This window comes from Perca flavescens, chromosome 16, assembly GCF_004354835.1.
Source record: "Perca flavescens isolate YP-PL-M2 chromosome 16, PFLA_1.0, whole genome shotgun sequence".
Classification (NCBI taxonomy): domain Eukaryota; kingdom Metazoa; phylum Chordata; class Actinopteri; order Perciformes; family Percidae; genus Perca; species Perca flavescens.
Window position 1 is genome coordinate 16,709,716 of NC_041346.1, and position 10,632 is coordinate 16,720,347.

The window sequence follows — 10,632 nt, forward strand, 5'->3', positions numbered from 1 at the left end:
GTCTTTCAGCATGACAATGATCCCGAACACACCGCCCGGGCAACGAAGGAGTGGCTTCGTAAGAAGCATTTCAAGTCCTGGAGTGGCCTAGCCAGTCTCCAGATCTCAACCCCATAGAAAATCTTTGGAGGGAGTTGAAAGTCCGTGTTGCTAGGCCTGTCGCGATAGTCAATAAATCAATTAATCGCACGATTAAAAAAAATGAGCTCGATAATTTTTCTGGCCGTGATAATTTCCATTTGCATGCTTGTTTGTGTTCCTCGTCTCTCTCTACCAGAGACCGCTCTCGGTTCCTTAGTGTAACGAGGAGTCAACCCTCTTTGTCAGGCGCATGGTCTTTGTGTGGGCAGGACTCCGGACGGAGAGAGAGAGAGAGAGAGAGAGAGAGAGGGAGACAGAGAAACGCTAGTTGAGAGTAGGAGCAGGGTTTCCCGCAGCACTTTGCAGTTAAGGCGCCCTCCAAAAAAACATCATGTCCGCGGACACGGGAGTGTGGAAAGTATGTCAGAGTTGCGTGTGTGTGTTTGTCGGCCCGCCCCCACAAAGCTCCGACCTGCAGAGCAGCAGAAGCCGCACCTTCGCCAAAATGAAGACTGAAAAACCGAACTATTTTGCTACAAACATTTACTCGCCATGTGGCAGATAGCCATATAGATAGATTTAATTTATTAATTATATATGATTTAAATGTTAAATAATTGTTAAATGTAGTACAGATTCTGTAGTCTATCGCAAAAACACTCGAGGAATGCTGCAAACGTTTGACAGCCAGCAGGCTATGAATTACTTGGGAGAACATACGTGTCACAAACGGCAAACAACAGCGTGAAAGACGACATACTAAAGAGATCAAAGACATATTGTGGATATTAAAAATGTCTTCCAGTTCCAGTGTTAAATATTCTTTAGAAATAAAAGTTTATTGATCTTTGGAAAAGTGTACCTGCATTATTCTGCCATTATCATTATATTAGATGAAAATGGTCTCTCAACGACAATATTATCGCTTATCGCAATAATTTCTGGGACAATTTATCGTGCAGCAAAATTTGTTATCGTGACAGGCCTACGTGTTGCCCAGCGACAGCCCCAAAACCTCACTGCTGTAGAGGAGATCTGCATGGAGGAATGTGTCAAAATACCAGCAACAGTGTGTGAAAACCTTGTGAAGACTTACAGAAAACGTTTGACCTCTGTTATGTACCCTTTGTTGGCAATGACAAAGTATTGAGATGAACTTTTGTTATTGACCAAATACTTATTTTCCACCATAATTTGCAAATAAATTCATAAAAAATCCTACAATGGGATTTTCTGGATTTTTTTTTTCTCATTTTGTCTCTCATAGTTGAAGTGTACCTATGATGAAAATTACAGGCCTCTCATCTTTTTAAGTGGGAGAGCTTGCACAATTGGTGGCTGACTAAATACTTTTTTGCCCCACTGTATATATAAAAATAACGCCTACGAGAAATGTTTGACTTCAGAAAACTGCCAGAGTTTCTCTCAGGTTTTTGTCACATGACATTTGAACAGAGCAAAAACAATGTTCTGCATACAAATAGATACTAAAATCTGACACTGCATAACAACTTTTTACTGTAAATACGCTCATCTTTACCATGTTGTTGGGGGGCCTAGCAACCTGGCAGCACACAACTGCCTTCAGTGTAACTTTCCTGCTGAGCATTTATGTTTCCAATAATATAAAACGAGCATTGGATGAATTGGATACATTTTTCTTACTTGCTTTGAGATGTTGTTTGAAGCAGTGATTGAGTCTATTTGGATATAAATCAGGTATACAGGCGATACAGCAGCAACCTGCAGCAGCAGAACATTTGGAGATCTATCGATGATCAATTTATTCAAATATCCAACTGGCTACAGCTTCATAAAAAAATTGGGGCTTTCTTGCTCATCTTCATATGATTATAACTGAAATACTATGAAAGATGGTCAGACAAAGTAAGTAATAATAAGACATCATCATCATACATTCCTCCTTTTCCCCTCCAGGTATTCTTTTCAGCCTACATCTTTAATAGTAATGTGATGGTCAAAGTTGCCACCCAACCTGCTGAAAATCCCATAGATGTTCTGTCCAGGAAGCTCCACTTGGGGCCAGGGATGGGCCGTGACGTCCCCCGTCTCTCCCTACCTGGCAAACTGGTCTTTCCCAGGTAAGACTGATGGAACCACAACATGGGGAGGGACTGCTAGTAGTGTTAATTTTGTCAGACGAGACTAAATATATTCGTCAACAACCTTTTTTTCCATGACTAAGACGAGACGATGACGAGACTGCACCAACGTCCAAAAACGCTGACTAAGACCAAATTAAAATGCATTATTGTTGACGAAAAAAGACCAGACTAAAATGTTTTGCATAAAATTAAAACTAAGATCAAATTTCACTTCATTTTTGTCTACAATCGTCTCTACTTTTTCATCATGAGAGAATATTCAGCTGTTACAGCACCGGTGCCTTAATGACCGTTATCTACCGTACCGGCAACGCGGATTTCGGCTGCGCTTCTCTCTGATGCTCTTAAACATCGGTGCATGTCACCCTAGTTAACACTACACTTTGCAGCAAGTAACGTTAGCCTACCATTTGCTAGCAGCTGGAGTAAACACGGTTAAAATGTTGACAGCTAAACAATGTAGAAGTTTGTCTGTATTTCACTGGAGAGGATTCCTGCAGCTGCCGTTGTCTGAAAAACGACGGATGTTGCGTTCACTTGAAATTTGCCTCGCCAGCCTCGTGCTGCATTCAAAGTTATTGTAAAATATCCTTTTCCCATCCAGTGGTTGTTTTTGTCGTTCAACAGGATTTAACTGGTGAAATAAGGAAGAGGCTCAATATTTGGTCGCATTTTACGTACAAAAAATCTGAATGTGTCATAACTATTTGACTGAAATGGTTATCAGAAATAATAAATAATATAATAAATAAATTTGTTATTTAATAAAAGACTAAAATGTTTTGACTAAAACTAGACTAAAATGAGATTTTTAGTCGACTAAAAAAAGATATGTGAATGACTAAATGGGACTAAAACTAACAAGACTACGACTAAATAAAAAAATAGGTGACAAAATTGACACTAACTGCTAGCATAGCTGTAAACCTTTTCTTCAGATTTGACACGTGGTAAGGGCCTACATTTGCATACAGAAACAAGTAATGAAATACAAATGGTACATTTTTGCGCACACCTTGGTAGTGTGCTTGCTTTGGACCATGTTCCTAGTGTTTCTGTGTTTTGCCATCCCAAATATATTTGTTCCCCACCTGTGCAGCTCCACAGGAAGTCACTTCTCAATGCTGGGAATAGGAGATATCGTGATGCCGGGGCTGCTGTTATGCTTCGTCCTGCGCTATGACAACTACAAGAAGCAAGCAAATGGGGAAGTCCCATTGGCCGGACGCATGCAGCGCGTCTCCTATTTCCACTGCACTCTCATCGGATACTTTGTGGGTAAGCAAGCAAGCAATCGATGGACGGATGGATCTGAAAGGTTGGGGGAGGGGGTGGGGGGTATTTTTTGTTGGTGCTAGTTTTAGTGCTAGGGTGCCATTATTTTTGATATTTTCCAAAAGTGTTCAAATCTGTTATCTTTCAGGGTTTAAATAATAATTATAAAATAATAATAAAAAAAAGATGTGATTGCTAATGATGTGATTCTGTCCTCAGGTCTGCTGACTGCCACTGTGGCCTCCAGGATCCATCGTGCTGCTCAGCCCGCTCTGCTCTACCTGGTGCCCTTCACCCTGCTGCCTCTGCTCACTATGGCCTACCTGAAGGTACGGCATGGGATGGGACAGCAGCAGTCACTTATTTACAAGAGATTAAAGTTTAGCTGTGGTACTTTTTGCCGAATTCTGGAGTTTTCTTGAATTCTATAATTGTGAAGAAAAAAATTAACCCTTGTAAAAAGGAAATGCAACTAGCTATGTTTTGTATTGTGTTTCTTTACACATAGTACAGCATAATTTTCAACAGTGCATTTATTATATATATAATTATTTTATCTCACAACTTAGCCTTTCTCTATCAGGCAGTAGAGTCACTAGACAGCCAGTCATCACTGACTATGTTTACATGCACGTAATATTCAGCTTTTTCCTTATTCGGAAAAAGACGATATTCCGACTTAGCTGTTTACATTGCTAATGAAAGTGAATATTCCACTAATATTCCCATTTACATGTAGCCGTGCTCTTTCATTCCTTCAACCAGCTTCTTGAAAAGGTTGGCATAGCGATGTGTGCGCATATCCAAAAATCTGTTGATATCAAAGTCTTTGATAATATTTAGAAGTAGCTGTGTTTCTCCTTCTTATCGGGTCTGCAGCTTTTCAAACGGTTGGTTGGTTTGTGTACAGCAACCATAGCAACGCACAGGGCTGACCATACGCCGCAAATAGGCATGAGGCCATAAACTGGGCGTTAACTGCGGTAAAAACCCTGATTGAGACGCATATTCTAAATGCGCTGTATAATGTCCAATTGGCCCGTTCTGAACAGGCATGTTTTGAACCATAGACTGTAAAAAATAATGGACGTAGCATCGGTGATGACACCCATTGGTTGGTGGAGTGCCATTTTGAAGCCAGGAGTTTGCATTTTGACTGTCGCCATATTTGTACTTTGTAGCCAGAAGTGACCATATATGGACAAAAGGGTGGAGCTGGGGAGGATGCTGCTTGATTTTGAACGGCCACTGCACTGGTTCAGAGAATTTTAGAAAGCTAAAAACTAAGTTTGGGGCAAGTACAATTGAAGAATAAGTCTACAGTATAAATGATATTTTTACTATTTTTAGTTTTCTTGGCTGACCTGGCCAGTGAAGATGTATCAGAAAATATTTGATTCATGACTTGTGTATCTACTGTTTTCTGGGGTCCACAGGGGGATTTACGGCGCATGTGGTCCGAGCCCTTCCACACCAAGACCAGCAACTCCCGCTTCCTGGAGGTATGATGCACCCTGGGATAAACGACCAGTGTGGGGAGGACTATGGATCCTTTACCTTTTTAATAAGAGGGAAGGAGAGAGGGCACACTCCGAGTGAGGCCATGTTGTCATCACTTGTTCATGCTTTTCGCCAATCTTCTGTGAAAACCCTCAGAAGGACACCAGTGTGTGGATCACAACGCCCCAACGCAACTCATCTTTGGTCCCTAAACCCTTCCCGTTTCATCTCCGCTTCCTCTTTTCTGTTTATTTCCTCTTTATTATAGCACATCCTGCTTATGCTGTTTTTGTTCTGCCCCCCTGCCTCTCTCGTTTCCTTTTTGTCTCCTCTATAGTTAGTCTCATTTGCCACTTCCCTCCCATGGCTCGTTCTATTCGTCAGGCCTCTTCTCCCTGTGTTTTCTTTCTTAATTTCTCTGCGTCTTTAATTTTCTCTGCACCTCTGTTTTGTCACCGACTCAGATGAACTCGAGGGCAAGGCCTCCCCCCCCCTTTTTGTGGACTTAGGGTTGTGAGACACGGCTGGGGTTTATATATATTTTTTTAGCATTGTCGTGGTCATTATTATTATTAATATTATTATGGAACAATTTAAACAAACAAAGAAGAGGCGGAGTGTTGCAGTGGCACAGGACAGTGCTCGGGAGCAGCAACACAGTAAAAGAGAAGAGTCTTCCCCCTTCATCTGTCCCCCCACCGCCTGCTTTCTTCATCTGTCCCATCACCCCACCACAATGGCTTCATCCCAGCGTTCCTGCCCTCCTCTGACACTCCCTGCGAGCCCCACCCTCCTCCTCTCTGTTCATCTGCTGTCCCCATTCCCCACCCTCACAGATAACTATGTATTTTATTTAGAAAAGTTTTATTCTTGGCATATACAGAAATTATGCATTATAAATTGTTAAGCTGTCCCCAGCGTTTGAAGGGGGGCCGCTTCTATTTGTATATATGTGTATTTGCGGTATCTTGAGTTTGTATTTGTGTTCGGGAGCATGTTGAATAGGTAGGAAACTGACACCAGCCAACAGCCGAATTTTGGTGAATTTTGGCTGCCAGTTGTGCTGTCGACTGGTGAGCCTTCATCATTTAGAGGTTGTTTTCTAAAGTTTGTTAGCTTGTGTGATAGAAATGTAGCCGATGGGGAAAAAAAAAAAAAAAAAAAAAAAAACACCTCGGTGGCTGGTGTGTGTGCGTGTGTGCGTGCGTGCGTGTGTGTGTGTGTGTGTGTGTGTGTGTGAATGGTTGTTTTACTTGGTTTTAATTTGATGATCATGAAAACTATGACAATAGTCAGGTTTCCATTGAGCTGGGCGTGTTAGATCACATGTCTAACGGAAATAGTTTGTGTCTAACTTGTAAAAAAATTACAGGAAACACAACAGCGGTCAATCTTGTTTTTATCTGTCTTTCTGCGGACAGGTTGAAATGTAAACAGTGTTTGGTTGTTGTTTTTTTTTTCTCAAATAAATGAATGTTGAATTAATTTTAGGGTATTTTACTTTCCATCATGAAACCACATCATACATCATGCTGGGTTTTGTACTGAATTTCTCTTGTGCACATCCTAAATTTACACGTATTTTTGGCCATGGACACACTAAAAGCATTTTATTTCAGATTTCATGTCTATAAATGTCTGAGCATGATGATATCAGATCAGTTTTTATACATTTTGACAAAACACAAGTCAGTGGAACAGCACAACAGCACATCTCATCTCAACTTCACCTCAGTCGGTGAAGACCTGACTATTGTGAAAGTTTGGATTCAAAGCCTGGAGATGAGGGAAGACGTACTGTGGTTAGATTCTTATGGAGGGTCCTCTGGGTGGACGGTTAAATGTGTGGGTGTGGTGTGTGTGTGTCATCACTTAAAGTCTGTTTGGACCTAGGGAGGGGAGGAAATCCGTTATGCCCTTCAGAAATGGAAATTAGAAATTAAAGCTAACCCATAGGATGTTTTTACTGTCATCATGTGGTCTCTGACAGTCTTACAGAGTCTTTTTGTTATTGTCCTTCCACCTTTTTGTGGTGCTTGTCAGTTAATCTCTGATGTGTACTGGAAACCGTGTGAGTGATCGCACGGCAGGAAGTCGAAGAGACGTACGGGCGACAGTTTGCTGGCTTTTTTTTTTTTTTTACTTTTTATGCTATCTGGCCGTGCATGTTAAATGTACAGTGTATCATTTCTCAGACTGCATTGAATGGGCTACTACAGTTCTGAGTCTCTGCTGGCCGACACCGAGGCACTGGACCTATGAGCTCACCTACAAAGAGCAGCGTCAGTGGGTGGGACACAAACAGCAGCTCTGACTGGTTGATTAAGGCAGAATATTATGAGCTGAATGCTGTCAGGTTGGGACGTCCGACCTGCCGCTCAGTGCAGTCGTCTAAACTCGGACATCGTGGAACCACAAGCCCCCTTCACCTCTTCATGGACATGGCAAGAAAATATATAGATTTATATACATATATATATATATACATATATATGTGTGTGTATATGTACATACATTAATAAATGACGATCATGGTGATAACAACAAAAAATGTTTGTTTTTTTTATATAGAAAATGGATTTCTTTTTACCCCCTTGTTTTTAATTTTTTTTTTTTTTTTTAGTGCTTTAGTTTTTATTTCAACCTCTTCTCCCCTCCAGCAGACGCATCCAGCTCTGTTGGTGCATTGATATTACGGCTGAATGGATTCTGTATAGAAAAATGGTGAATAAATAAATTAAGAACTGTGTAGTGAAACATGAATCCTAAAGTGCTTGATCTAAAACACTGTCTCCTTTTAACCCCCCCCCCCCCCACTGCCCTCTCCCCTTCTTTCCCTCCTTGTTCAGGATTCTGCTGTAAATAAACATGACTCTAACTGTAACAATTTTGTGTCTTTTTCTTTTGGTCACCGGTTTACTCAAATTTGCATTGCCTCTACTTTACTGGCTACTTTTTTTAGATTCAAATTCTATGTAAATTCATGGTAAATCTACCAATAAAAATCAAAATACAATTCATTGTTTAATATTAAACCAACATCCACAATAATGTCAGGTTTCAGATGATACGTTAGCAATTCCCCTCTAAACTTCTCAGATAGTTTTTCTTTAAATATCTGTCTGAGGGGCAAAAAACAAATTGAATATTTTGGCTCCAAAAATAGCGAGAAAGCCCAAATAATTGTTTGTTTTTTTCTTCTTTACTCTCCCATTAATCATCTTACAGATCGATCTTCTGGGGGCCCGGACCCTAGGATGGGAACCACTTAACTATATAAAGTAGTTAAAGCTACAGTATAGCTGCATTAGGCATATCTGTCTATAAAAACATGATACACACTGGTTTGGTTATCATAATCAACTCTGCCTCGAAAAAGGAGATACAGTTTACAAAAACCAGCATTTTGGATTCAAATAATTCTCCGTATCATCACGTGAAAAGTGTGTGTTTTGAGATATAAATTATGTAAAGACAAGAGATGACTTATAAAAGCATTAAGAGTACAACTACAACTACTGTATGTACTGTCAGCAATGACCAAAAAATAAATCCTTGAAGTACTCCATATGTGAACAGAGAACTACATCTATAAGACCAACTCAAAACAATAAACGTCTGTATATATGAGAAAGTTTTGTCAAACACACATTATAACAATGACCTATAGAAGATGTTAATCACACCAACTCCGTCTAAGACTCAGTAACTTTAGAATTCAGCAGTATCTTTGGTGGCTCCAAGAAGCTTTCATAGACTCAAGTAACTTGTCACTGTGACATCTTATTATTAACAATAGTGCCAAAGAAAAATGATGTCTAAACTGCACATTATGTACAAAATGTAATTTCTGGGTCAAGTTTGGTTTGACTTGAATTGCATTTGTCATTTAGCATTTCTACTGAAATGAAAAAATCTAGCATTCATTAAAATTTTGAATCAATGTTCTACTTTTCCAGTGAAATATGAGCGTTATCACATCTGAGTTTAGAGCAGATAGTGTGCATTTGAAATAAGTTCCAATGTCTTATGCAGCTTTTAGGAATTTGTAAAACAACATCGGCTTCTTCCTGCCTTAGTTGAAGTTAATTCTGTTAACTGGCAGTGTGCATAAACCTGTGCTGATTCAACTTTGTCCAGTAGATGGCGACACAGTACAAATAGCTGAAAACACTGCCAGAGAAGTAAGAATTATGAAAGGCCTGGTGTAGTTTCTGTACTCAAATTCACCATGCTCAATATGTTTGTATGGAGATCTCAACCAATAAGTTAATTTTCCAGAATAGCTAGTTTAAACAGCAGTGTCTTTACAGCTAAATGTAACATTCAGACAAACCACAGCAGTGTAAAGTTCATGTTTCTACAGCGAGCCTGAGACATGATAAGTTGCAGAATCAGAATAATAAAAGAAAGAAATCATTCCTAGATCAGGCAGTCAGCTGAAATGAAAAGCATCAAAGAAAGGTAATTGGTTCCTGCAGGGCACCGGGGAGAGATCTTGTGAGCCTTCATGGGAAAATGGCTGCCTCAATGACAGACCAAAGACGCTGAGTCAAGAGTTTGTAGAAAGGCTGCTGCAGAATGGGAATAACATCCAGAAATAAAGAGTTTGTGTCTCTGAGTTTGTAGCTGATATGAATCCTTTTGTCTGTTTGATTCCCTTTAGCTGATCAGTGATAACAGGTCTGTGGACAAATGACAAGTTTAGGACATAAGTGCTTAAGCAGAGTCAAGAATGAAGAACAGCCTAAGGAATGTCACTTTTCTGGAAAATGTGATTACACTCATTGAGCAAATCCATTTAGCCTCCCATGAACAGCCAGTTTAATGAGTGCTGATCTTATTTCAGATGTTTGTTTCCCCTTGTGAATTTCAATATGTAGTGCTCTTTGTTGCTGACAGACACTGAAAGACAGACGGACAGCCTGACATACTGACTGACTTCACTGGATGGATGGATGGAATGGGCGGTTGGGGGATGAAGAGCAGGACACTAGGTGGGTGGTTTGTGGGGGGTTGGGGAAGGTCGGTGAGGTCAAGGCAGGCAGGGTCCACCCCTCTTCAACTATTGGCTAGACCGACCAACGAGTCCTGTGCAGCTTTGAGGCCCTGAAGTGGACAGAATTCCACCACGGCCATGGGGATTGTAGCATGTCATTTGTAGAAAATTTTGGCGAGATGATCCTAAAAACGAAGAGGTTGGCCCACGCATGGAATGCAGGGTTTTGTATTCAGAGGCGGTCGTAGGGTCCTCTCCCATTGATCCTGAAATTACAGGTGGGCAGGTTATAGGGCAACCTCAATTAGCCAAGTACTGCAGGTTTTAATGTACAGGGATTCTTTTGCTTTACAAATTAATGACATAAATTTGAAGAATATTTTTCTAATATTAAGTCATTGAAATTGAAATAAACAATAGGAGCAGTAATCCCATGATGTGCAGTTTCGTTTTTCCTTTAACCCTTACTGGTGGGTCGGTCATTTCAAACTCAATCTGTGCAGCCAAACATTGTTCAAACCAATAACTTTTAAAAAAAGTAATTCTAGAGGAGATCCCAAAGTTGCTAAATGTACCAAACATTTCTGTATGATGGCAGAAATATGGCTGGAATTTCTTTGGGGAAATGTGTATAAAATGCTGCAAATATTT

The 10,632-nt window shown here is 40.3% G+C and overlaps 1 protein-coding gene across 1 annotated transcript in view; it reads left to right on the plus strand.

Annotated features, from left to right (window-relative positions):
- The window catches only part of sppl3 (signal peptide peptidase 3), a 33,044-nt gene extending 26,918 nt beyond the window's left edge, over window positions 1-6,126 (plus strand). The window contains exons 8-11 of the mRNA XM_028602397.1: window positions 2,020-2,183; window positions 3,307-3,485; window positions 3,702-3,811; window positions 4,919-6,126. Of these exons, the coding sequence (XP_028458198.1) occupies window positions 2,020-2,183; window positions 3,307-3,485; window positions 3,702-3,811; window positions 4,919-4,990 (525 nt within the window). The 3' untranslated portion in view covers window positions 4,991-6,126. The remainder of the gene's footprint in view (window positions 1-2,019; window positions 2,184-3,306; window positions 3,486-3,701; window positions 3,812-4,918) is intronic.
- The last annotated feature ends 4,506 nt before the right edge of the window (window positions 6,127-10,632 follow it).